We start from the raw sequence: 26,923 nt of genomic DNA, 5'->3' as shown, positions 1-26,923 counted from the left end.
TGGGGCTGAAGTGGCTGGAAGGAATTTGAGGAGTTTGGGGGGTCTGGACACCTGGTCCTGCCCTGGATCTTCTCTTGGAGTCAGAGCTCACAAACCCAGAGCTGAGGGAACCCACCCCTCCCATGAGCCAGACCTGTGTCTAATATCCACAGAGAACATTATTTACTAATTATTATTTTTGGCTGAGGAGGGATGAGGACATATTTTAAGGCATCAGAGTGGCTGTGTGTTGGAGAGCCACAGGGATACAAAACCAGTGCCTAAGCACAGGGCAGGGGCTGCTCTGGTTTTGCTTTTCTTCAATGCATGTCTGTATTAAAATGTGTATTTTTTAAAAAAAGGGTCTTAGAGTAATATCATCCTTCTAATAATATCTACTGAGAGGAGGTAGTTGTAAATTGGTGACCCTTAAATTGAAAAATATATATATATATGTATGGATTTATACCGTGATTTTAATCTATATATAGTGTTATATATATGCACACACTGTTTATAAATAGTATTTTATATGCACATATACTGTTATATATTTCTGTTCATATACAGTGTTTTATATACACATACTGTGCTTTATATATATAGTATATATATTACACATACAGATATACACACACTGCTTTATATTTATATTTATATTTATATTTATATTTATATTTATATTTATATTTAGATTTAGATTTAGATTTAGATTTAGATTTATACTTAGATTTATACTTAGGTTTAGATACTGTTTAGCAGCTTTATACTCACTACATGCTTCAGACTTACCATACTATTCACATTTCTAATAATGTACTTAACTTTTTCTGTGTTTCTTTATCTAAGTGTTGAGATGATCAAAAACTGATTCCCCCAGCTCTACCATGTTTGCATAACCCTCACCCTACCGGGTTTTTTTTTTTCCTGGAGCAGCTTGGCCAACCTGGCTGCCTTTCTTCCGCTCCTCATTCTCTTTGCAGGAAGAGGAGTTGGAGTCAAGGGAGGATTTCTTGAGGGTTGCGTGAGGGATTAAGCTGCATCACATGTGCTCCTCCTAAGTCGCCTTCATCCGTCTGCCCCTAATCTGATTTTAAGTCTGGACTAGGAGGAAAGGGTGAGGGTGTAGCTTTGGGCCTGGCTTTGGGCAGAGCCATGGGACAGAGGCCAATCAAACCCCTGTGGCTTCATTTTGACAGTCCCATCTCCTTTGTTCCAGCCTTGAGAATCCCCTCCTGCTTTCTCGGGGGTCTAAATCGCCTGATCTGACTCAAGTTTTAACCTCCTTGGTTTAGTTTGAGTTTACATCAATAGAGATCAGGGAATCCCAGAATGGGTTAGGTTGGAAAAGACCTTAAAGATCATCCAGTGCCACCCTCAGCCATGTGCAGGGACACTTTCCATTGTCCCAGATTATTCCTGTCCAACCTGGCCTTGGGCACTTCCAGGGCTGGGGCAGCCACAGCTTCTCTGGTATCACTTCCCTGATGTAATTTTGGGTTTCTAGACTATTTTCCATAGTGCTGCTAAATTCCTTCTCCAGCTTACTCTGGGTTTATATTGCATCACTTAAACCAAAATTGTTTAATTCTATTTTTTTAAAAAAACTTTTTAATTCCATCTTTGTGGAAAATCAAAGGGAGAAGAGTACTCCTGAAAAACTGGCCTAAGTTTAGTTCACAGTAGGAGCTGGCTACAAGATTTGGTTCAGCATCACAATAAACGCCACTGGAGGTGTCAGTTAAAACAGAGATGCTCTCTGGATTTGGCCAACTGCAATTTCTCTCTTCTGTCTTACTATCATAAAAAAAAAATTTAGTTTTATGGCTTAACAATTCATGATAACGTTTAGTTTATGTCGCAAAAGGTAAGAGGCACGAGTGGGAATGATTTCCAGCCAAGTAAAAATTCTACTGAATAGTTTTGTTCTTTTTTATTAAAAAAAACCCAGAGTTTAAAATTTCTTTTTAAATACAGTAAAACTTAGATATTTTCCACTGAAGTATATTTGTTGCTTTGGTTTAGTCTGTCAGCAGCTCGTCCTCTATCTTCTAATACTTGCAGAACTTTCAGTTCATGTTCACCCAAACCCAGGACTTCTTTCAAGGGGATTATAAATGTTATAATAGGTAGAGTTTATATTTTGAGTGCTGGATGTTGTTGCCATCAATGGCTCCAAGAAATAAGTTAAATTGTTGTCTGCTGTGAGTTCTGTGTTCATTTGCAAGCAGCTTTCGTTAAAGAAAAAACAAAAGAAAAAGAAAAAAGAAGGTCAAGAATTTGTTTTCCTCTCATTTCTGGAAGATGAAGAAGACGAGTGACTTGATAAAATGGCGTTGACAAGTTCAGCTGTTAACCATATTATCTTTAAATAATATTGTAATTTTTTTTTAATATCTGTCTGTAGAAAATCATCATAATAAAGCTACATATCCTGCGGGCGACTTCTGGGGGGAAAAAAAAAAAAAAAAAAAAAAAGAAAAGGAAAAAAAAAAGATAAAATTCTCATTCCCACGGACACTGACATCACCCAGCCAGGGCGGTGTGTGATGGTTAGGACCGGCTTTTTGCCGTGTGGTTCACATTAAGGCGATGGGTTTGGAGCCGGGGCTGCTCAGGTAGGGAGGGGACACCGTGTCCAGCTCCATGAAGGCGGAGTAGAGCGTGGTGAGCTGCAGCTCCGGCGCGCTCCCGTGCGCGCTCCCGTGCGCGCCCCCGGCCGGGCCGGGCACGCCGCTGCCGCCGCTCTCCAGCTGGCACTGCGAGGGAAAACACTGCGAGGGCATGGGCGATGATGAAATGAGGACGAGGGGATCCACGGCCAGGCTGTCGTCTTTCAGCTCCTCCCAAAGATTCCCTACAACAACAACAACAAAACCCCCATTAATCAACAGATTGATTCAGCTTCCTTTATGTCTTTCTCTCTGTGTGTTTCTTTATATTTGCGTTTTTTCCCCCCATCCTTGTGTTGCAGGAGATGTTGGTTATCAAACATTAGTGTGTAGGTGATCCTAATCTCTTGGGATTAACAGATTGATTCAGTTTTCTTTATGTTTTTCTCTCTGTGTGTTTCTTTATATTTGCTTTTTTCCATCTTTGTGTTGCAGGAGATGTTGGTTGTTAAACATTGGTGTGTAGGTGATCCTAATCTCTTGGGATTAACAGATTGTTCCAGTTTTCTTTATGTTTTTCTCTCTGTGTGTTTCTTTATATTTGCGGTTTTTTCCCCCATCCTTGTGTTGCAGGAGATATTGGTTATCAAATATTAGTGTGTAGGTGATCCTAATCTCTTGGGATTAACAGATTGATCCAGCTTTCTTTATGTTTTTCTCTCTGTGTGCTTCTTTATATTTGCCTTATTTCCATCCTTGTGTTGCAGGAGATGTTGGCTATTAAACATTTGTGTGTAGGTGACCCTAATCTCTTGGGGCTGAGGAAGGGAAGAGGTTGTTTAGATGGTTATTGTTTATCTGTCTACATAAATTTAAATCTGGGAGAAATCAGCCTTAATTTAAGAGAATTCTTTCTAAAATTCTGTTAGAAATGTGCATATGGGTTTTTTTTCTGTACGTATATTCTACGAAAAATATAAGAAGACGCCTCAGAAAATAGAATTGTTCGGGGTGTAGATCCTATTACTGCCTTGGGAAGAGGGAAAGAGCATCCTTTTTAGCAGAGATATGGAATCAATATCGAGCAAGAAGAAAGTTAACATGTTAATCCAATCAAATTTATTTCTCTTGGTGCCTTCCTCTTGACAATTCTCTGTAAGAATGGCACTAAATAGCTGTGCTTGGGGAGCTTTCAGTTGAAAACTGAATTTAAAGAACACATTCTAAATACTGTGTTGCAGTATTTAGTATCAGCAATGACAGTGGGGAGACAGGGGGCAGGAATGTCTTTTGCATTCATGGGTGCAAATCTGTAGCATCCCTGGGAAACTTTTTAAAGATTTAAGGCAAAATGGCTTGGTGTTTATATAAAATGTAACCCAGGAAGGTGAGGGTTGTAAAAAGATGTTAAAAAAAAAAAGGGTCAGAAATGGATTTTGTGGAGGATGGGATGGGATGGGATGGGATGGGATGGGATGGGATGGGATGGGATGGGATGGGGTGGGTGGGATGGGATGGGATGGGATGGGATGGATAGGATGGATGGGATGGGATGGGGATGGGGATGGGGATGGGATGGGATGGGTGAGATGGGATGGGATGGGATGGAGTGGGATGGGATGGGTGGGATGGGATGGGATGGGATGGGATGGGATGGGGTAGGATGGGATGGGATGGGATGGGATGGGATGGGATGGGATGGGATGGGATGGGATGGGATGGGATGGGGTAGGATGGGATGGGATGGGATGGATGGAGTGGGATGGGATGGGATGGGATGGGATGGGATGGGATGGGATGGGATGGGATGGATGGGATGGGATGGGATGGGACAGGATGGGATGGAGTGGGATGGGATGGCGATCGGGATGGGGATGGGGATCCGGGATCGGGATCAAAAGCACCTCAACCACCTACCTTGGAGATCAAAATCGGTGAGGGACGGATTAAGAGCATCGATGTCATTGCTGAGGTCTCCCTCCTGCAGCAGCGTGTCCTGCACCGTCCTGGCCGGGGAATGCTCGGGCAGCATCTTCATCCCGCAGCTCGGCGGGCTCTGAGCCGGCACCGGCGAATCCTGAGGGATGCTGGGCTGAGTCCGGAGCTGACTTTGAGCCTCCCCAGCGCAGAACAGACTCTGAGGATCCGGCGTGTGCTGCATCAGCGCCGTGGGGATTTGGGGGAAACCCTGGGGGGACGTGTAACAGCCGGACTGCTGCTGGCCGCCCAGCAGAGCGGGCAGGGGGCTCTTGGCGTGCAGAGCCGGCGGGCCGTGGATGCCGTGTAATCCCTGCGGGATGCCCGAGGACAGCGGCGGCTCTGCCAAGGCGCGGGACTGCGCTGCCATCTGCCTGGAGAGGGACACCGCTGCAGCGGCCGTGGGGCTGCAGGACAGCAGCGAGGAGGAGGAGGAGGAGCGCAGCTTCTCGCTCTTGTCGCCGATCAGCGTGTCGAGTTCTTCTGGAAAACAAAAGGAGAAGAAAGCCCGTGGTTGAGTTGGCCCCTGGATAGCTTGCAGCAGGGATTGCGGTGTTATTCAGGAAAATGGCAAACAGAAGTGCCAGTTCTTAGGTATTAAAAATTCCAAACCTTGAAATGCTTGATTTTAAAATTCTATTGATAATATTTTATAATAATTTATCAGATTATTTTATAATTATTTTATACTATAATATTATACTATAATATAATATGATAGTATAATATAATAATATAATAGAATAATATTATTTTATAATATTTTATCCTTGCCAATACAATTTATACAATAAATTCCACTTTTGAGTTCAAGCAGTTAATCTCAGGTTTCGTTTGTGGAAACCCACATTTATTTCTCATGCTCTCTGTTAAATAATCCTCTGCCTGACATAAGCAGTTATGATGACAAATATTTGCATCCATGAATATGACTCAACAACCACATTCCTTATTTCAGGGGTTTTTCATCGCCGAGTGGTTTGGATTGGAAGGGATGTGGAAGATTCTCTCATTCCACCCCCTGCCATGGGCAGGGCCACCTCCCACTGCTCCAGGTTGCTCCAATCCCCATCCAACCCGGCCTTTTTATCTTAAAGCTTAGTGAGATGTCAAGAGAGAATATTTTCTTGGTGAAGCATCTCTGTGCTTATCTGAAAACACCTATAAAACCGGGTCTACCTTAATTCTGCTTCTAATTTTCTTTTCCTTGTTTTGCCAACCAGAAAAAATCCTTACATGCTTTCCTAAACCATGTTTAAATTCTCTTATGGATCTTGGTGAAAGGAAAACTTCTGGGGAGAACTGAAACACCCAGAAATGACTGACCTGGCTTTGCCATGCTCTTCCTCACAGCGACTGGGTCTTTCCTCTTCCATTTTTGAAGCTCCTCCTGCATCTTGTCAATCTTGGCTGGATTCAGAGCCCAGAGGCAGCCCTTCCGAGAAGAATTCCCTGACTTGTTCTCCACTTTCTCAAAGCACTTGTTCAAAGATAAGTTGTGGCGCACGGAATTCTTCCAACCATCTGGAGCTGTCTGGAGAAACAAACCCCATGTAAGAACAGAACTTCAAGCTAAAAAAAGCCAAACCCAACCCCAAAATTAAAAATGTGTGTGTGTGTGTGTGTATATATAACTCTGTTTTGACTGGTGAGGTTACAAGAAATGCTGTTTAAGTTTGTACCTTCTGCAGTGAGAAACTTGTACGTTAGAGGGAAGCCACAAAAATGTTACAGTCATGTTGTGTGGGAAGAGAGGGATCAGATAAAATAGTAACTGATCTTCTAAGCAGAAAGGTTGTCAGAGACCTGCTGGGTCTTTAAGAGTGAATTTGCACATCACAAGAACCAAGTGTGTAAAAATTCGTGTTCTAGAACTAACAAGAAATCCACCAGAATCTATTTTGGAACACCTAGAAATATTTCCAACTCTTTATTAAAGTACTGTGTGCTAGCTGAGCTCAAATTCAGTGTCCAGGCAGACTTCAAAGGGATTTCTCGTGCTACTGTAGGTGTAACTTTGTGTGCTGGCCAATTACATAACCAAATGGTTTAATCACAAACCCCCCAGATGAGATACAGGTTTCCACAGCTGATCACTCATCTCTCTCTGTGCTTTGCATTTATTTTTAACTCAACAGTAGCAGCTGGGAGGTTCTTTAAACTGGATCATGATTCTTTTTCCTGTTCGCCAAAAAAAATCCCCCAATTTTCTTTTCAGTTCCTCATAAGAAATGAATCAGCTCTCTGAAAAGTGGGGAAGTTGCCCGTGGCTTTTGATTCACGTATATGGATAGAAATATTTGTCATCATAACTGTTCATATCAAGCAGAGAATTATTGAACAGAGAACATGAGAAATAAATGTGGGTTTCCACAGTGTTTTTAACAATGTTAAAAATTAGAATTTCCCTCTTAAGTTCATTAGAGGTTTTTTTCCCCTGTTTTTCCTTTTTATTGATAGGATCCTTCTCTCATAGAAAGCCAGATTTTTAAATAATTTCTTTATTGTTTCCTAGTCCAGCAGACTTCCTCTAAGACCATCTTTTACAAATGGATCTGAGTCCATTTTGGCTTTCACAAGGCAGAGTGTGAATTCTGAACATACTTTGATGAAATTATTTTAAGGATTTAATGTTTTGTACACGCTTTTACAAGGAATGTAAAACCTGCTATTTTGTCGCTTGTAAAAAACTAATGTGTGGATTAAGGCATTAAAAGCCTTATTGACAAGCTGCGGGTCAAATTTAATTATCACTTTCTCCATTAAAAAAATAAATAGGTGTGGAATTAAATACATATTATTTATTTAAAAGAGAAAGTGTTTTCCCTTCAGAGGCAGCACAGCTTCTTCCATTTCGGCCCACCTGATGTCAGCATTTCACTACTCTGTCTCCTGGGTGAGACAACACAAATTGTAACAGAAAGGAAGAAGAGAAGAGAAGAGAAGAGAAGAGAAGAGAAGAGAAGAGAAGAGAAGAGAAGAGAAGAGAAGAGAAGAGAAGAGAAGAGAAGAGAAGAGAAGAGAAGAGAAGAGAAGAGAAGAGAAGAGAAGAGAAGAGAAGAGAAGAGAAGAGAAGAGAAGAGAAGAGAAGAGAAGAGAAGAGAAGAGAAGAGAAGAGAAGAGAAGAGCCCAAACCTTAAAAACCTTTCCATACTGAAAAGTCATTCTAAACATGACAAATCGCTTTTTTCTCCCTTGCAGATAACATTCAAGTAACTTTCTGGTAGTTCTAAAACTGAATAAAACCATTCCTCCCAGGTAAATCGTGTCTTTAGCTACTGAACAAGTTGACCTGGAAGAATACTCTTGTTTCTTCCCCTGCACACAGGCTCCACACTCCCTGTGTGTACCCAGACAGGATAATTGGTGTTTCTGCTCCGATGGGAGCGGCACGGGCTTCTCAGAGGTTTTCAGAACGTGTGGGGGTGTAAATTAGGAGATGCTTTTAGAAACTGTACAAGCAAAAAGCACAGGGATTGATTTTGGAGGCTGCAGCCGGGAGCTGAGCAGGTTCTTGCATTAAATTTGGGATTGCTGAGCTGTGAGAATTCATTTGCTTGACACATTCAGTGTGTTAAGTGAAACAAACACCGGTTTTTAAAGCAGATGTGAGTGTTAAATGAGCAGATTTTTGCTGAGGTTGTTCTCGGGTCTTTTTGCTGTGGCTGATTTTGGCCATCGCTGGGGATGGAAGTGCAGAATCACAAAATCAGCTGGGGAATCCCAGAACCCCTGAGGTGGGAAAAGCCCTCTGAGGTCACCGAGCCAAGGCCACCACCAATCCATGTCCCCAGGTGTCACATCTACAGCACCTCCATCCCACCACAGACCCTTCTGCCCTCTTGGCCCACTGGCAACGACTCCAATTAAAAAGATGAAAGCTTTGTGTTACACTCACTAATCACTACCAAAAGAAAAAAAAAAGAAAATTATTGTCCAGCCCCACTGATCCTGACCCGCTCTTGAAGTTTAAAGAGTTCCGTGATCTTGCAAAACCCTTTCTCTTTAAATCTAGGTCTCAAGAGAAGGGAGAGGTACATCAAAGACTAATTCAACTTGAGCTGCGTAGATTTTTTTTTTTTTAAGGACGTAGGAGTTGGATTGCTCTGTTTCAACTAGAAATGAGATTGTTGCATCATAGAAACTAAATTCGCTGTGGCAGCAAATCCCAGTTAATTTGACTCGGCTTGTATCATCATCCCATGTCTCCCAGCAAGGCTCTGTGTGCTCTTGCACTCTTCTTCTCCTCAGTCTAAACTGTCTCCCCTCTCCCTGTTGTATTCTGGTTTTTTAAGTGAGCTCTGGTAGCAAAACAAAATGTTCTTTGCTGATTTTTACGCGATTTTTATTTTGCTGAAGGCTCTCCAAAAGCAGGGAGGACGGAGGATATTTATTTTTTGCCATGTGTTGGTAATTCTCTGCTGTAAAGTCCAGAGGCAGACAGGGATTGATGACAGTAAATATAACATCTGATTGCTCATTCTGCCCTGGTTATTTTAAGGATATTACAGGCAAATACATTTCGCTTCATTTGTAAATAAAATGCAAAAGTAAAGCTGCTACAAAACAGGGAATGTTTGGGTAGTGCCCCCTGCACTATTCTCCTCCTACAGCAGTAACTTCATTCTCATCACTTTGTAAATGAATTTTCAAAGAGGATATGAGGTTCTGAAACACCAGGAAGGACCAGGATGGTGACACTTGGCACAGCCACAATTCTGAGTCCAAGAGTTTCTGCCCGTGCTGGCAACAGCAGCATTTGGTTTAAAGCTGCTGATTAATTTTATGGTCAGTTGTGCTGTAAGACAACAGGGAATTAATTTCAGTTTGATCTGACAGATAAACCTGTGCATGCCTGTAAAAATTATTAATAATATTCCCTCCTCTCTGCTTGAAACTCTTGCTATTTTCCTGTGGATTCTCCTGGGATTTTTAATGGTAGATTTCTTTTTTTTTTTCCCTCCCTTCTCTTGCTTGTAACATATGATGGAGTAGTTTGGGATTCCTCTGGGAGGAAATCTGGAAGTACAGGAGTGATGGATCCTGACAGTTCTTCCTCTCTGATAATGCGTATTTTTGTCTGATTACTGACATATTCAATCTTCTTATTTTTTTGTGTGTGCTTGGTGTCTAAAACCACTGCTAAATTGTATTGGAACATTTATTTTTCATTATTCTCAGTGTTCCTTTATTATAAATGTTTGAACTACCTTGCTGTGGCTGCTTTGAATTTGCCTTGATTGCTGCAGGGCTATTTGCAATAGGAAACAGGACAGACTCACTGGCCTTATTTTGATTTTTGGGCCTTGCTCACAGCTGAGGTCACCCACTGTGGACTTCAGTGAAGTGCTTTTGAAGAATCAGCAGAAATAAAACTCTGAGTGGAACAGCACTTGATGATTCCATTACACCTCTTAAAAAAAAAAATCTTAACTAATCCTCCTGCTTTTGGATCCCTGTGCTGAGTGAGCATTTTCTGCCAGCATTCCAAGTGTGAGGAACCATTCCCTCATAGCAGGGATCCAAATTTCTGTAGTGCTGCTGCAAACCATCCACCCTTTCCCTCCCCAGCTCAGCATGTAATTATGAGCTTAGTGCCATTATCACACAGTGCACTTTTCTCTGTACAGGGCAGGCACTGGATGCTCTTGCCCAAGAGGAATATCCCAGGTCCAGGATGGAGTGAGATCACCTGGAATCTTCTGCTTCCACACCAGTCTGCTGGTGGCAGAGGAAGCTACAAGACCAGTTCTGCCTGTATTTGAGATCTGAGAGGAAGCACTGAAGGTGTTTTTTAAACTATTTGCCCCTTTTTATGGGCTGCTGGTGAGGAATGGTCCACTGTTATACACCCAAGCTCAAGCTGGGACAGTTCTTAACGTCTTTTTTGAGTTAAATATTCCCACATTTCACATTTCTGACGAGGTGTAAAATGTTGGGTAGCTTGTGATCATGAGAATATGTAGTGTGTAATTGATTTGTATTCATCTCCTAGGAAATGATCCCATTTCATAGCTGGAATCCCAATTCCTTATTCCCTGTGCTGACAGGTAAACTCAGGGGGAGATTCCCCTCCTCAGCCCTGGGGAACTCACCTTAAAGTAAGGGAAGTGTTCCGTCATGAAATTGTAAATCTCACTGACGGGCAAACTCCCTGTCTTGCTGTTTTTGAGAGCCATGAAGATCAGGATGCTTTAGGGAGAGAAAGAAAAACGTTTTAGCTTCTTCTGCCTGACTCCTCACAACCAAAAATAGATAATTTTCCACACTGTGTGTAGTTACTCCGACTTTCACTGTCATAGCACAAATGCAAAGATGATTTTATGTTCCCACTCAGTTGTTTACAGCAATCTCCTTAACTCCTACAGCTCATCTAGAAGATCCCACCTGAGCTTAAAATAAAATTATATAGAAAGTAGAATCAAGACCTTTTCAATCCTGCTGGTGTGTAGTTACTGAAGGCTTCGTTTGGATGCTTGAAGTGGTGAAGACCACAAAGAGATCACTGAGAGGGACAGAGGGGCAATTCAAATTGAATTGTCTGATCTGCTTTGGGGGCTAAACCCATGTGGTCACTGCCACAGCTGATATGTTTTCTAGGCATTTCCTTGCTCCAGTAACTGGGGAATAAACCAGTTTGGATCCAGGTGCTGGAATGGATAACTTTACCAGAAATTCACAACACCTAAAATTCTGCATTAGAGAAACATCTCCCTTTTTTTTTTTCTCCTTTGGGGAGTGATCAAGACTGTTCCCCTGCTTTACAACACTTAATTTCTCTGTGCCTTGGCTGGCCCCAGAGCCTGGGACGTTTTGTGATCCTTAGGGACAGGACAGAACACCCCGGGAACAAGACGAATAAGAGCGAACGTGTTGTTGCAAACGATGCTGGAAAGAGGCCAGGAGTAAACGGGGTATTTCCTGTAAGGTGAGGGCTTGGAAAAAGATTGTGTTACCTGTAGGAGTAGATGGGTTTGGGAAACAGAGGCTGCTGGGATTCTTGGCTGCTTTGAGGAGCAATCCTTTGGTAGGGGTAGTGCGAGGAAGCGATGTAAGTCACGGGGTAACTGCCTCCGGAGGGGTACTGGGGGGACAGCAGAGAGGTTATTTGCTTTAGCAACAAGCTCCCAAAAATATCCCCCTAATAACAGCATTATTTCTGAGGACACTGTGTTGGGGAAAAAAAAAAAAAAAAAAAAGTATTTTCTTCTTTATTGCCTGCTATGTGAAAATCTGTGTGAGGAGTTGTGTTCTATTCATTGTCCCCGGATAATTCTTTATTTTATAGACCTAAAGCTTATCTCCCTCCAGCCATCTCTTTTGAAGTATTTCAGCCTGCTCAGCCTCCCCTGAACGTGCACCCAAATAATGAATGATGTCATTTTATTGACATCAAAACCCCAAAACCACCAGAAAATAAAAAAACACTTCATTGTTCACCTTAGAAAAGCCAACTGAGGAAATAAAGCTGCTAAAAACATCAGAAGAAAAAGGCAAGTGCTGCCTGAGCCTTATTTGGGTTTGTGTACTGTTCTTTTACTTTTGGTTGTTTTTTTCTTTACATGGAGAGGGCACAGAAAGGCAAAAAATTAAACCGTATTTTGAAAGACATTAGTCTGCTCCTGAAGCAATAGCATCCTAAAATCTCTGTTAAAATCACTGTTATGTGCAAGGCAGGGAAAAAAACCCCAACAACCAGCAAAAAGAACTTTAATGGATGCACCAGAATATATTTAGGATGAATGTATTATTATGGAAAAAGTGAGTGATGCCATTGCAGGGGGCAGAGAGCAGCACAGGAGACATTTCTGAGGTGGTTTCATGTTGCCTTTTTGATGCTGCTCCCTGTCTGCTCCCTCACAGTCAATTCCAAGGAATTCCAAAGGCTTCTCCACACGGCCAGGAGTTCATGTGCTGTTAACCACCACCACAAGTGGCTTTCCCACCCCATTTTCTCTATCAGAAAGCTAAAAGGAATAGCCAGGATGCCTAAAACCAGACAATATTTATGCCATTCTTGCCCTTCCCCTGGGACCAGCCACAAAACCCCCTGAGGAATGCTGACTATCCCTTCAGGAGATCTCTAAGCCTGTTCCAAGACAAACTAAAGTGACACCAGGATAAAAAACCAGCTGAAAGATTGGAGATGATGCACACAGACAGCCTGGATTGCACCAGAGTTTCCATAGATTTGTCCTCAATTTTTAAACACAGCACTTGGTCTTGTTCTTTTGTGAATATCCCACGTTTTTCATCCTCAAAATACAGTTTAATTTCTGCTGGAAAGAGACTTCCAAGAGCAAAGGAACATAATCCAGTTTAGGTAAGATAAAATCAGCTGGCTCTCTGGGAGTTCTGCACGAGAGGAATCTTTGAATCTTTCCATGTGCCAGAGGTGAGGGCATGGCCAAAATTAGAAGTCCTGTCACATGCTATTAAAAAAAAAAAATCTACCTGGATGCCTTCCCTGGTACTCAAAGGTTGCTGAGCCCTGTCCTGGTGTTTGACTGCTCAGCTCCAGCAGTCCTGTGCCATGAGGTTTGTGTGGTTCCTCTGAAAAATTATAATGTAGCTCTCAAGACTCAGTGGGAAAAATCCTTTGGACATCTCCTTAGTTTCTAATTGGAATTCTTTTTTTTTTTTTTTTTTTTTTTTTTTTTTTTTTTTTTTTTTTTTTAATCAATACCTTTGATTGCCCTTGGTCTTGGTCCCTTTAAAACAGCAAAATATTCACAGTCTTTTTATTTCTTCTCTACTCTGAATAATTGATGTAATTGTCTCGATAATTTTATGCTGGCTGCTGGAGTTTTTCTTGCCTGTTTGCTTTTATCTTTCTAGCACTGAACTGCCTGAAATGGAATGTGGAAACCCAGACTGAAGGGACTCGGTTGTTTGCATGGTGAAAGAAATGAAAGGTACATAATTAATCATGCTAAACTAAATATTGGGCACAATTAAAGTCTCCAGAACAGCTGAGAACTAATTTTTGTGTGCAGTGTGGTGCTCCCTGCCTTGTGCACTGGGTGCAGAATTTTTCCCCCCAAGATTAGAAAACTGGGCAATTCCTACAATAATTCTGATTTTTATTGGTTTTAGCGGCTCTCTGAAAAGCAACGACACTAAGGGCTGGTTTTGATGTCCTCATGAAAGGCCAGACTTGGGCGTTTTAGGGATTATTTCTGTTTTATTGGTTTCATTAGTCCTTTCTGAGGGAAGGGGAATGGGCTGGAATGACAGGCTGGAGCTGGTTTTACAGTCTCCCGTGGCATGAAAGGTGTTTTATGGTGGGTGGGTGAGTGACTCCAGCCACTGTCTGCTGCTTCATTCGGGTCAATAATAACTCATTTTTCCTTCTGACTCACCGCTCCTGTTGTGTCCAGCAAAGGGGAAGGTGGAGGCTGTTTTATCATGTGGACAAAATTAATGGTGGGGCTGAATCCCTCTCATCCCTCTAATGAAAAACTGAGTCTCAGTTTGAACATCCTTCACTCCAGGGCCCGTTCTCTGGAGTGGAACTTCCTTGGAGTGATTGAACTTGCACTGCCCCATTCCAGCTGGAAATGTAAAGCATTAATGATGGGGCTGCTCCGTGCAGAAGAGGTTATTCCACTTCTCCTCAGCTGCATCCCCTGTTCTTTTTCATTTTCCAGCCTGTGATTATGGCATGGGGATAACAATTCTACCTCATTTGCATTTTATTTTATTTTATTTTTTATTTCATTTTATTTTATTTTTTTTTAATTCCTGAGCAGTAGAACACATTGTCAGACTTTTTCTATACTAACACCAAGCACAGGTATTGAAAAGTCTGAGAGAAACCTGCTGCACTTCAGAGGTTTGTCCCAGTGCCAGGCTGCAGGTGGATGGAGGATTTTCCTCCTGGTGCCTGTTGGATCTTGCCTGGCAGCTCCCAGGAGCTTTAAATCTGGAGGTTTATTTGGAATGTGATCAGGACAGAAACAGCACTGGTACCAAATCAGCAGGGACAGGGGAAAGGTGCCCGCTGCAGAATGGATAAAGAAATGAAGAATGTTCCATGAATTCACAACCTAAATGGGGTTTCTGCACACAGAAATGACATTTTTATAGTGAGTGAGATACATGGAGCTGTGACATAGCCACAATATTTATATTTGCAGCAGAGGCTTTTTTTGGCACTATTTTGGGACCATTTTCTTCTAAAATAACAATCATGGATTTTCAAGTTACGATGGTAGTGCAATATCACCTTTCCTTTTTTATAGTTATAGTTATAGTTATAGTTACAGTTATAGTTACAGTTATAGTTATAGTTATATAGTTATAGTTGTAGTTATAGTTATATAGTTATATTCACCTTTATATCTATATCTAAATCTACATCTATATCTACATCTATATCTATATTTATTTTAAATTTTAAATTTTAAATTTTAAATTTTAAATTTTAAATTTTAAATTTTATTTTAATTTTTACATTTATTTTTATTTTCGCATTTACCTTTACCTTTTATCACTTCTACTGAGTTTCAGGGCAACAAGAAAACAACACAAGTCAATGAATTTTGGCAGCGTCGATAAGAATTTAAAGGCTGTTGCCTTTTTTGCCACGTGTCAGGGGAAAATAAGGCTCAGAAAACTCTGGCTGGTGGAAAAATCAGGGTGATAAGTAAAACAAAAAGCCAGGAGTGATGAGTGTTTCCAGTAAAACCACAGGAATTAACAATGAGCTGTCACACAGGAACCTGGGTTTGGTTTTCTCTGCCCAGTTTGAAATCCCTCCTCTGTCAGTCACATTTTTATACTCCAGCTGATGGCACAAAATCTGTCATCAGTGCCTGGGATCAAAGGAGGCAGAACTCAGGTGTGAGCTTTTATCTCCACATATTTTTGAGGTTCCTTTAAGTTTCGCATAATTCAGTTGTAATGGTTGTGAGTTTTGGAGTTGTGCAGCTTTTGTAGGTGGATTTCTACCTAAAAACCTGAAAAAATCCTTGTTGCTTTAATTTCACCTCTAGCTTTTTTTCCTTTGCTTGTTTGAAATCAGCATATTTTCATCCTGAAGACCTCACTGAAAATTTTATGCCTTGCAGGTAATAATAAATAAAAATAAAAGGGCCTAAAAGAGGAAAATTTCAAAGCACTGAACAGCGGCACCATTTACATCTGAAGGGAATTATTTCAAGTGCCAATGACAAAGAAGAACAGAAAAAGAATTAGAGGAGAACAGCCCTAATCTTGCACATTCTCCTGCATCAGCATTATTGTCAATTTTGCTTCAGCTGAACAATCTTTTTCTGGAGATGATGTAAGAGGCAGAAGGTTTCAAAAGAGACGTGTGTGCCATCAAACAGAAGGAAAGTGAACATAATTTTGCTGTTGCAATTTTACTTTAAAATATTTTTCTGTGTTTGGTCTGAATTTTAATAGTCACATCTATATAGGTTTTTTTTTTTTTTTTTTTTTTTTTTTTTTTTTTTTTTTTTTTTTTTCCCTGAAGTTAAAGCACAGTTAATTAAGATCCCAAAATATCAAGAGTTATATTAATAATTTATCTGGCTTCAGAGTAAATTTTCTCGAGTGCAATAGTGAAAAGATAAATATGCAGTACCAAGATTCCATATCCACAAATTTTGGTTGGCTTTTTTCCCCCCCTTCTTTTTCTTAATGACCATCTTAAAACCTTATTTAACTGTGGTTCTTTTCCCATTTTATTCTCATGAACGCAATACAGGCAATATAAACACGGCCCTGCAAACCCAGACATTTAAAGATATTTTGAAACCCTTTAAAAGAAAAATCATCATTACAACAGTTATGGTACCATTTGAGGGCTAAAAAATCCAGGGGTTTTGGTGCACCAGTGGTACTGACCTGATGGAAAGGGTGAGAGGGACAATACATCTGCTGCACCTGGGGCTGGTAGCAATAGAGACCAGGTTGCCCTTCCAGGGGGGATGTCCTGAGCTTCATGTCTGAATCCTGCTGGAAAACATTCAAGGAAGGAGTTATTAAACAGCTTAATTTAAAAGGGGATCATTGAGTTAGTCACTGTCTGGATTTGCCTTGGTTATGTTGATTTTTTTAGGGCTTAGTTCTATTTTAGTGAGGGTTAACAGAGGTTGGTTTGTGTTTTAATGGTGCAGATCTGGGGATGATCCATCCCTGGAAGTGTCCAAGGCCAGGTTGGACGGGACTTGGAGCACCCTGGGAGAGCAGAAGGTGCTGGATAATCTTTAAGGTCCCTTCCAACCCAAAGCACTCCATGAACCAATCCCAGCACTTCCATAATTACAACTCCAGAAAAGGAAATCCAGGGCCACGTTCCATGCAAAGAGCAAGTCAGAAAACGTCAGCCTCCGTTTATATTTTTATTTTTTTTTCCTCCCTGCACACACAAACTGAACACTCCACCTTTCACCCCTGAGTGTGCACAAGTGTCTCCCTCTTTTTTTTATTCTCCCTGATTTTATCTTGCAGGCTGGCAGTGCCTCCAGCTGCCTCTGGAATTTTTGGCATTAGCTGGAGGGTGAGGTCTGTGATGGACAGGAAAGAGGTGGCAGAGCAAAATCACACTGGGCTGACTGCTGGGTTCAACCATGGATGGATGCAGGGAATATGTAAAAATGGAAGAATCCAGTGAGAATCTTGGTTTTTCAAGAATCCGATAGCACTTATCCTCTTGCTTTAAAAAAACCATACTTTTATGGCATTTTAGTCTGTCTAAAAAAATTAATAAATAGATAAATACATATACACATTATTTCTTATATTATCTAAATTTTCTATATCACGCATGTAATATATCTAATAAATATTAAAAATATTCAGGTTTTTTGTGGTCTATTATTAGAAGCACAAATGATGCTTGGTTTGACATCCACTATTAATAAACATCCGTGTTGTTTTGCTGACCACCAGACGAAGATTTTCAGAAATCCCAACTTTCCAGCAGCATGGAAGTGGTTTCAAAGTGGGAAGTTGGCTGTTGGCAGAACCAGGGGAGACACCAACAGGGAGTAGCTCCACCTGCTTGTAAAGGGCTCCTGCAGTGCTGCCTTTTCATCCTGCACATCCTGCAGCCCAGGGATTTGGGAACACAATGGGAATATTTTTTTGTTTTCATCAGCTGCTCATAGGTTTTGCCCTGAACTCCTCTGACCTAGATGAGTGTTTATCCAGGAAATAAGAGATTTAGATCAATTTCCTCCTTAACCTGGATGGCTTCAATCCTCAGGTATGTTCCCTGACAACATCTCTCCATTGGTCTTAATCCAATTAAGACTTCTTTTTTTTTTTTTTTTTTTTTTTTTTTAAACTCCTCTTTCATTTGGTGGCCATGAATTTTTCCTCTCCCAGCCATTCAGAGGCAGCTCAGGCCTCTCCTCTGGCAGGTGTTCTTTTTTGGCTGCAGTAGATGATCAAGATGCACTTTACACCCTTGGATCACAGCAGAGATACTGTGGAGATACTAGAGGGTAATTTAATTTGCTTTCCAGGTATCTCTACTGCCCTAAACAGGCAATTGCCTCTATCTAGTATTGAAATTAGCTCAGGTAACTTGACACTGCACATATAAACAGAGCTGATATTTATTTTTGGTGGCACTGATATCTCAGAGTTTCTCTTCTATTTGTATTGAGAAAAGTGCAGGTGAGCTGAGGTGTTGGACCAAACCTGCTCCACATCCTCATGCTTGAAAACACTGTTTTGTGAACTTTTGTCCCTTGAAAACACCAGCTGATGGCAAATCTTGTAGTCAGGGAGCATTTGGATATTTCGGCTTTGTGTTCCCCATCTAATGGAAATTCGTTTGTCTTTGTGCATCTTTCTGAGGATAGTTTGAGGGGAAAGACCAGAAAATAGAGAATATGTAGAAATTTAAACTGTTTGGAAATTTTAGAAACTTAGAATACAGAAAAATAGAAAATATTGGACAAATAAATCTGGAGGTGTCCAAACACACCTTCCCTGGGCTCCAGCCTGTAGAGCTTGACAGAACCATAAACACCAACGCAGCCACACCGCCATAAAAAACCACTCCCAAACCCACATTTTTGACACCGAAAACAGTGAAAACAGCTACAAAACCCCACTGACCATGACTGGAGAGCCATGCTCCTGGCCCGTGGTGCTGTACTGGAGGCTGCTGCACCACGGCTGCTCCGCGGAGATATTTGGGATGTGGGTGGGAAACGCCTCGGGCTCCTCAGGACCGGCAGATCCCGGCAGACCCTCGAAGCCATCGATGCTCCTGTGATTTTTGAAGGGAGAAGCTTCTGGTGGCAGGGCCTGGTGTGCTTCCTGGAAAACATCCTCGCTGATCTGCCTCTTGTAAGGGTGGAAGGGGTTCCTGCTGCTCTTGAGGAACCGGTCGTAGCTGCCGGCGGCGTTTTCCTCGTAGCTGTAGCGCCGGAATTTTTCCGTGCTGAAGGATGCTTTGAATTTGTTCTTGCCACAGGAGAGTCCTTGGCTGGCAGGGTACCTCCCGTGGATTTGGTCCTGGGATCCTGGGGAAGCTGGGCTGGGGCTGTGAGGGGATTCTGAGCTCCTCCTTTCTGTCCTGGTGTCTGGCTCGAAGGGTTGGCAGCTGTAGCTGGGGTTGTCCTGAGGTGGAATATCAGCATTTATTTATTTAAGTGTTAAAGGATTGAAGTTTGACCAAATATTTTATTATTTTCATTGCCTAACTTAGTTATTTATATACATTTCAAAACTTCAAACTTGTACTTTAATTACATTAAAAATGCTTTTTGAAGGGTAAGTATGAAATGACTGGTTCTAACCACCTCCATGTAGAAAAGCCCTAAAAAACATCTCAAAGGTTTTCTGGTTCCTTGCTATCCAAAACTATTCAGCAGTTAATAAACAAAAGCAAGGCTTTTTTTTTTTTGATTAAGCTTTGAGTAGCCTGGTGTAATCAGTGGCATGGAACTGGATGATCTTTAAGGTCCCTCCCAACGCAAACCCCTCTGTGATTCCACCAGAAAACTGAGCTGTCCTTCAAAAACAGGGCGCCTTGACTCTGGCCTGCCCATTTCAGGGAAAAGCTGAGGAAGATCAAGTGATGAAAGATTAAATGCCAGGAATGTGATAAGTGCAAGTCTTGTCGCCTGCAAGTTTAGTCAAATCAGCTTGATCTCATCCCCTGGTGGTGTTACAGGCTCCAGGTTTGTGGCTGGTTACATCACTGCCCTTCATTAAGGTGGCCACACTCATTTGGAGACACAAGACAGGCTCTGGGCAGACACTTCAGCCTTCCTGTCTCATCTCCTCCCCTCCCTGGTGAGCAGAGAGAAAACAGCAGCTACTGAAGTGCTCTTTCATCTGGAGGAGAAAAGGCTGAAGCAGGGCTGGAGTCTGGATCCTGGCACTGCAAATATGCATATTTCCCCTGCCATCAGGGATGGGTAATTACTGGGATGCCTTTGAGAAGACACCCAGCAGTGAGGAGCAGGGTGTTGTGTTCAGGGAGAGGGGAAATGGAATGTTCTGGGTCCCTTCCCTCCTTCCCTCTCCAAATCCCAGTTGGATTTTGAGGAATCCCACAAGGGGAGATCAGGATAAAGCCAGTGCTCTCAGCAGCGGAGCAGGGCACAGCTTTCCCGGACATTTTAAGCAATGGAACAGAACATTTATCTGAATTTTAGGATTAGCTGAGCAGGATAACTCAGGTTTCTGCCCTTCAGGAATAAAACGTTCAGTATTTCCTTTGTCACCAGTAGGTTTGGGTAGATTTAGTACAGCCAAGAGCTGAAGTTTATTCTGATCTTTGAAGGAGGAGAACAGATCTGGGCCAGTTTATTTACTCACACTTTGCTGAACTGGGGATATTGAATCCCCCTGTGCCTTCATGAGGTCCTGCTGGTCCCTTTCCAGAGTGTCCGAAGGAGAAAATTTAATATTGGATTGGTCCTGGAGTAGCGAAACCATCACCAAACCCACGTCAGACAGAAATCCTGTGAAGGCAAAATCGAATTACAATAAGCACTTCTGAAAAACTTGAACTGTGAAACAAATCCCTTGTTGGGTGCAAGGGGCTGGACAGGCTTGGATATGCAGCTGGAGCCATCCTAAGGAATTCCTGATACAGTGGATTTATTTTTTTTTTAATCTCTTAATGTAATGTTCTGTAGATTCAATTCCAGTGAAGATGTGGTACTGGGTTTCTATGGATTCACCACACAATTTTTTATAAAAATAAGCACTTTCTTTGTTTTCTATAGGATCATAAATTAATGAAATGTACTGTTTTGAGGTTATGCAAATTTAGCAATGTCAGTTTATTGAGAGGTTGGGATATAAATGCACCCCGGTTGTTTATAGAGGGACTATATTAAAAAAAAAAAGGATGTTTTTATATCATTACTCAGACTGATGGTTACAACACAATTACATTTTTACTTTTGTTTTTTATTAATCCCAATCCCTTCAGCCTTTCTGTTCTGGTTTGCATGACTTAAATGAATCTGAGATATGCAAATGACTTCATCATTCCATCCCTGTTTTTGTTAGTTGGATCTCCTCTCAAGTTCCCAATCTTTGATCTTGGGATATAGGAGCCATATCTGATGGTGTTCTTTGGATTAAAAGGAATAAATTTAATCTTCTGGTGTTTTGTTTTCTACCGTGATTTTTTTTTTCCTTGTTCACTGTTACCTTAAAGTAAAACAAAAGTAGAACATGCATCCTTTTATGTCATGCACCAAGTTTGTAGACACATAAAGGAGTTTGTGCTCATAATTTCGGTTTTAGGTGAAGAAATCAGGGGGGGAAAAAGCCACTTTAATTCAAGAGTTAATCTGCCAGCTCTTTGCCACGTGTTGAAATAGCTGTTAGGTAAATAACTAAGGGCTCTGTTTGGTTTGCTTAACAAAGATCTATCACCTAAAAACGTGGAAACCCTTTTTTGCCTTTATAGTTCAAAGAGAAATCTGTATTTATGATGAGTAAGACTGCATTGCCCAGGGGGATGGAGCACAATGGGGCTTGGAAATCAAGCAGGAGACCTGGAGTAGTGCATCATGAAAAAAAAAAAAAACCAACAACCATGATGTGAGATAAAGTTCAGAAACGTCTCAGGCACAGGCTCTTCTCCCAGTGGCTTTACTGGAGGCTGATGAGGAGAGAGAAATTCCTCATCTTGAAAGGAGCAGGTGGGAAAACTGACAGCTAGGGGAAGATATGTGAGTGTCTAGTTGCAATTTGTAAGTGTTCCACGCCGCCTGCCCTCCCCGTGTTGCTTCCCCACTTTATCTTCAGGTCACACAAAGCTGTCTCTGACCTCTCTTTTATACTGCAATTTTTCAGCCCAGCTGCCTCATTTGTGGTCTGGAGCATTAGAGTTTTATTAAGAGCTTTTGCACAGGTACAGTTCTTGCCTAGTGGCTTCTGCCCTGTGAGAGGATTTGCACGAATCCTTTCTGAAAGCAAAGTAAAAATTTTAGGGTTGTTTGGACCATCAATACAAAAGGTCTGGGAAAACCAAATCGTTCTTGTCCCTCCCCTCTGAGACCTTTGCCAGGTTCTGTTGATGAATCCCATTTTGTTTGGAAAGGAGGAGTCTTAGTCACACTTGAGACTATAAAAATTTCCTCCTGTGTAGGGAAACTGTTTTCTTTTTATGAAACGAGGAGCAGCCACAGGGTTGTATTTTTCTTTTTTTACTGTTAAATAAGAAGCAGTTTTATACTTAAGCAACGTTGGGCTGATAATCTGCATTCACATTTATTGAATGCCTTTGTCAAGAATCCATTTTGGAGGATCTCCCATATGGGATAAATCCCAAGGCCACAATCCCAGTGCTGTTTTCAGTGTTCACACTGGCACCAGCAGCTCCAGGTTCTCCCCATCCTGGACAAAAATCTTTGGCTGTGTACTCCTGATTTTCATTTTATTCTTGGAGTCCAAATTTCTCACTCCAAAAGCCATTTGCAGTTTTACCCTCGCTGATGTGTCTCACATGCAGATCACTTTAAACTGAAAAATCTTTGCTGTCACTGTTCCTTAAATCTTTTTTAAAATATCCCTTATAGACACTTTATTTTGTTAAAGGAGCACAAAACAAACAAAGAAAACCCACAAAAATAAACCCAACAAAAAGCCCCAGACCAAAACAAAACCCAACTCAAAACCACTTTGCATTGTGAGCGCAGATTTTAGCAAAGAGACCTCACATCACTCACTGACAAATCCTCTTTAGGAGCAGAAATTACAGCCAGGGGGAGGTTGCCAATAACCAGGATCACAATAAATCATTTGCAACAAACTGTTCCTGGGAGACAGAGCTTAAGGAAGTTGTGGGCTGCCCTGGGATGTAGGATGTGCTCGAGCAAACAATGACGCTTTGATTTGGAAAGAGGTATCTGATTATCCCAGCTGCAGCTGGAACCATCTCATCTCCTCTTGGCTGCTGCAAATGTTGCGTGACCAGGCGAGGCTCCTGTGATAAGATAACTCCCTCCAAAAGAAGAAAGCAGTGAGAAGCTGTAACCCCAGCTGGGTGTCGGGGTAAGCAAGGCAGCAGCTGATCTATTAGCTCTGCATGACTGAGCCCCGTGGCAGAAATCCACGGCTTGAAACAATCCTTGGGTTTGTGTCTCCTCTGCCTCTTGGAGCCACCTGAACTCGCTGGATGTTGCTGGGAGCGCCCCTCTGCAGCCTCTGGAGCTGGGGTTGCTTTTCACAGGAGGTGTTTGGATGTTCCTCATCCATCCTCTGTGCCTGCTGTAGGCAGCTCCATCAGCTTGGCTGGACACCAGCTCCTGTGACCTGCTCACATCTCTGCCTCGAACCCTAAATCATCATTTCCTCCCCACATCACACTGATATTTCCCAAATAACCCTCTGGCACATCTTTTTCCCCCTGGAGTCTTTATGGAAAAAGAGCCAAAGGAGGTTTCAGGATTCCATTTTTCCTACTACAGTTAAAAATCCAACACATGTCATCAGTGCTGTCGTGTGCCAAATACCATGGAAGTGCCCAGAATGTTGTGACTAACACTTGTCATGGAGACATGAACATCTCTACACATAATTAAGTATGGAAAACATTCAGAAAAGGGATATTTTTTAAAATATGAATCAGGGTTTTTAAAAAGGCTTTTAATGAACTCAAGGCTTTTCTGAGGTAATTCCTGCCAGGCTGACCCTGGAGGTTGTGCTGGCTCATCAGAGCTGTCACTGCTGTTGATCCCTGACACTCCTGTCACTGAGGCTTGCCCTGTTTTTAGGAGACACTTTCAGGAGCAGGGTTGGAACCTGCACAGCCCAGCACTAAACTCTGGTTTGGCCACATGAATTCCTCCTCGCTCCTCTTTACAGGATGCATTGGACCTTGATTACAGGATACTTGAGTGACTTTATGGAGCCTCTGAGGACTGTAATTTCATTTCTTCTGAATTTAAATCTGCCAGCAAATTTGTTTAATTTAACTGTGCTGGTTTTGCTTTCTTATTCAAGGGTTCTGAGCTCAATTCTCTCACAGTTAGCTGTGATTGCTGCCCATCATTCCCTACCTTTGGAAAGATGTTTTACATATTTTGAGAAAAGAAAAGGTTAATGTGACAATTTCAAAGACGAGAAGAGAAAATTTGCAATTATAAGACCCTTTCTGCCTCCAGTGACACGGAATGTGTTTGCTGCCAGCTTAGTGGTAAAGAACTGAACTCCTGTAAGAGAAGGATGCCATTTTTAATGAAATAATTCCTGAATTATCAGGGTTTCTTCATTAAGGGCTACCTGTAGGCAAGGCTGACTACCAGGTGGTCTAACTGGCACCAAGTCCAGGTGTGCCATCCAGCAGGAGTCGGGAACTCTGGAACATCCAGATGGATGAGATGGTGGGGAGAATGTTTGCTGAAGAGTTTTAATCTACTTCAGGAAGACATTTATAAAAAAACTACAACTCTCTGTAAAAATCAACCCTCAAAAGGCATTAATCCCAAATCTGTTTTTATGGGAAAAAAACCCCCAAACACCCAACATTTTTAGAGGCAGAACATGGATTTTTTTTTTTTTTTTCATTGCAGAAAATATACAGGTGATGCTTCACTGTGGTGTTTGGTCCAGGTTCCCATCCTTACATCAGCATTTTAGTTTTTCTTCTTTACTTGTATTTTATCCTGCATCTTTTACTCCTGACACCAACAGTGAGGAGAGAGGCTCATGCCTGTCCCTGCAGAGAACTTTGTGAACTATCACATTTTTCTTATTTTCCCACTTCTTTTTTTTCCAGATGAAATGTAATCATTTCTCATTCTGAAGCCATTGCACAGCTTAGATCACACTGTAGCCCTTTCCTGAAGGATTTCTAGTTCTGCTGACGCCTTTCTGAGATGGAAATCCAAAACCACCTTTGGTGTTTAAGAGGCAAACTGTGCTGGTTGTTCTCCAAGCACACAGAAATTCCCCCAAAACAGAGGAAAGCATTTATAGGGCTTCTTCTCAGCCCCATTGCAGATCCTGTTTGTTCTGGGAATGGATTTTACCTCCCGTTCTAAAGCATTCATTTATGCAGAAGTGGAAAGCCTGAACAAAAATCCACACAGTAAGGCTGAAATAACACTATGAGGACTTCCCTATTTCTTGTAGGCTGGGCAGACTCATCACCTGGGAACTTCTTCATAGAGAAAAGTCCCTGACAGGTGCTGAACTTGCACAATTACTCCAGCAAAGAGAGAACTCAGCACTGAACAGAAACCAAGCATGGCAAAATTTAGCTGAGGAGGTGAATGATTTTTTCAGGTGCACTTGGTTTTCCCCTCACCTTTTCCCTCCTCAGCCTAAGCACTAAAACACCTTTCCAGCTCCACAGTTAACACATAAAATTGATGGCAGCTCTCCCTACCAGCCCTGCAACTCTGCCAGTATTTTCAAACCCAATCCTTTGCATACCCTGTCCTGTTTTCTGGATGAATGATTCTGCTGCTTCCTGAAGGAGGGGGATGAAATTTCATTGCTTTATTGTAGACATCTAAGCATGAAGTCAGACACGGTTCCAAGGGCTGGGAGCAGTTGATATGATACAGAAACTGTGTGATTCTGGCTTGAATAACCAGCTGGGTTGGCAGGAAAAACCAGCACAGGAGATAACGGGCTGATGGCAGCAAATCTGGGACTGAATTCTCTGGGCTCAGTTCAGAGTTTTGCTCTGGCTCTGGGGAGTGCCACTGAGGAGATACCACAAATACAGCAAAGCTATCAACACAAAAACATCACTCATAAAAATGATTCCTAGGAGGAAGGAAGGGTAAAAAAAAAACTAGCTACGGAGAACAAATTGGATGGTGGATAAGGAGATGCCACCTTTGGCTCAGAAATTCATGAACTGCAGATTGCTGAAAGCTGGGGAATGGAGCAGGGAATTATCACCTTGTCCTTCTCCAGGTGTCCCTCACAGTCCCTGTACTTGTGCTTCACTCTTCCCTTTTTTACAGCCCTGTTTCACACCATCATTTGTGAGCTTCGGTGTCCCTTTCTCCTATAATTATGTGTTCTGTCTCCCACGTATTCCTTTATCCATCCTTCCCTTTCCTCTGCCTGCAGTGACAGTCTGTGTCACTTCACTTTCTTCTATCACATTATAAAGCCTGTCAATACATTCCAACGTGTCCCTTTCCTTTCTGTGGCTATCTTGGTTCCTAGTTTCCAAAGCAGCTTTGTGGGCTGTCCACAATATTTTCGGTATCCACAATATTTTCTATATCCACAGTATTTTGTATAAGGTGTTTTTTATTTTTTTAGAGTCCATCACTACATTTGAATGGAAATACACCAAATACCTCAGAAATATTATTCCAAATACCTTGGAAATTCTGAATTTTCATTTGAGTGGAAAGGCGAATACCTCTGGTTGGTTTTAAAACCAGATGCTAAGACTGAGCATCGGGTTAACATTTCCAAAAATGTGAGAAACACCGAATGATACAATAAATAATGTGGGTCAGGGATTGTCCAGACCCAAAATACAACGAGTTGTGGCCCTGCCCCTTGCTGCTTGTGCGTAATAAAAGATGATTAATGAGCAGCTCTTCCCATGAATTACCTACTGATAGCTCAAGGGCTGTGAGTGCCACGATTCACCCCAATTAATCGTGTTTGAGGGGACACACACACAGGGCAAGGACTTTTTGGGGAGCCTCCTAATTTGTTTTAGGTTCCTTTTTCTCCCCGTGGGTGAGTCACTCTCATCTCCCTGTGACTTGAGAGTTCATCTTGGGATCTCATGCCATCTTTTTCTGCCTTTATGAGAAGGTGGGGATGATGATCCACCCTAATGGTTTCTGTTGCTGGCTGTGGCAGCATGTTTTATGACGGGCGTGGTACATTCCCATTTTCTCTGTTGTGCATGTTCAACCCCACCCGTGGCCACTCCC

General features: G+C 41.9%; 1 protein-coding gene across 1 annotated transcript; it reads right to left on the bottom strand.

The window, feature by feature from the left end:
* Window positions 1–1,805: 1,805 nt before the first annotated feature.
* Window positions 1,806–20,480, bottom strand: FOXN1 (forkhead box N1). The gene is made up of 8 exons (XM_066333672.1): window positions 20,361–20,480; window positions 18,648–19,154; window positions 16,422–16,532; window positions 11,525–11,652; window positions 10,664–10,760; window positions 5,895–6,102; window positions 4,509–5,051; window positions 1,806–2,836 (listed from the first exon to the last, which is right to left on the bottom strand). The coding sequence occupies exons 1-8, from the start codon at window positions 20,478–20,480 to the stop codon at window positions 2,559–2,561; spliced, it is 1,992 nt and encodes a 663-aa protein (XP_066189769.1). The 3' UTR covers window positions 1,806–2,558.
* Between the last annotated feature and the right edge of the window lie 6,443 nt (window positions 20,481–26,923).

The sequence above is a fragment of the Sylvia atricapilla genome, chromosome 20 (assembly GCF_009819655.1).
Source record: "Sylvia atricapilla isolate bSylAtr1 chromosome 20, bSylAtr1.pri, whole genome shotgun sequence".
NCBI classification, from domain to species: Eukaryota; Metazoa; Chordata; class Aves; order Passeriformes; family Sylviidae; genus Sylvia; species Sylvia atricapilla.
Note: the sequence above shows the minus strand (reverse complement) of the source record. Positions and strands in the feature narration are given on the sequence as shown.

Excerpts from the sequence above, each read along its gene's own strand:
- FOXN1 (XM_066333672.1), bottom strand. The coding sequence starts at position 20,480 with ATGGTTTCGCTACTCCAGGACCAATCCAATATTAAATTTTCTCCTTCG. Across the intron at positions 10,761-11,524 it reads AAACCCATCTACTCCTACAG|CATCCTGATCTTCATGGCTC; the intron begins GTAACACAATCT and ends CTCTCCCTAAAG. Across the intron at positions 6,103-10,663 it reads AACACTTCCCTTACTTTAAG|ACAGCTCCAGATGGTTGGAA; the intron begins GTGAGTTCCCCA and ends TTGTTTCTCCAG.